General features: G+C 37.6%; 1 protein-coding gene across 1 annotated transcript; it reads left to right on the top strand.

Annotated features, from left to right (window-relative positions):
* Positions 1-773, top strand: LOC107615739 (B3 domain-containing protein At2g33720-like). The gene has a single exon (XM_016317776.2). It carries the CDS (start codon positions 69-71, stop codon positions 687-689), a length of 621 nt encoding a protein of 206 aa, XP_016173262.2. The 5' UTR covers positions 1-68; the 3' UTR covers positions 690-773.

The following is a 1,161-nucleotide window of genomic DNA, read 5'->3' on the forward strand; positions in this document are numbered from 1 at the left end:
TGGTACTTGAAACTTGACTTCCCGAAAATTAGTATATATAGGAGAGTATGGGTTCTTTCAAATAAGAAATGCAAAGTGATAATTATAATCCAAGAATGATGATAAAGAAGAGAAAGAGTTGCTGCTTGCATTTGAGATTGAGAAGTGGAGCGGAATGCGATTCTTGTGATCAAGAAAATTATGATTCTTTCACTTGCTTATCAATGGCGGTGGATGCATGTCGTGAACAAACCTCTTCATGTTTGGAGAGAATCAAGAAGAGAAAAAGGGAAGAAAACAAGAAACCGTCGTTTTCATGGGGATGTTCAACTGAGCTAATGATGTATGACGATCCATGGAAGCTGAAGAAGGTGCTGAACAGCAGCGACGTGGGGAGCTTGAGTAGGCTGTTGCTTCCGAAGGAGATGGCGGAGCCGCTGGTGGCAGCGGTGTTGGGGTACGACGAGAACCAGAAAGAAGGAATGGAGGTCGAGATATGGGACGTTGACACACAGTCAATGCACAGTCTTGTGTTCAAGAGATGGGGTTCTTCTAGAAGCTATGTCTTCATGGCCAATTGGATTAAAGACTTTGTCAAAAGAAGGTCTCTCAAGTCCGGCCATGAGGTTGGTTTCCACTGGGATCCTTATGCCAACCGCTTTGATTTCTCTGTTCTCAAGGCTGCTACAGAGGAGGATTTCTCAAACTGAATTGTTTGCTTTGGATGAGGAGATGGAATTTCAGTAGTCTAGCTTCTTTTACTTTCTTTTCTTCAATCCTTGTTTTTTATTATATTTGTTATCAATAACACAATTGAATTATACAAAACTTTTGTTTGCAGACTTGCCTTGTAACAAATATATATTATATTTTTCTTCTTTCTCTTTTCTCTTTGTTAAGGGTCAAATTATGGATTTTTTTTTTCTACTTTAAATTAAAAGAAATCATTATTTTATCAAAAAAAAAGTAATCAAACTTTAATTTTCATTTTTTTTTGGCATTTAGTTAGAGTTCGTCGCACCCTCCATAAATATCAGACTGGGTGAGAAAAAAAAATTGGAAAGTTGAATATTGGACAATACCGCCGGCGGTCAATGGCAAGTTGGCAATTATTATCATCGTCTCCAAGAGTATATAGAAATAGACAAGAGTACACAGAAATAAGCCATATTTAACAATGGT

Source organism: Arachis ipaensis, chromosome B09, assembly GCF_000816755.2.
Source record: "Arachis ipaensis cultivar K30076 chromosome B09, Araip1.1, whole genome shotgun sequence".
NCBI classification, from domain to species: domain Eukaryota; kingdom Viridiplantae; phylum Streptophyta; class Magnoliopsida; order Fabales; family Fabaceae; genus Arachis; species Arachis ipaensis.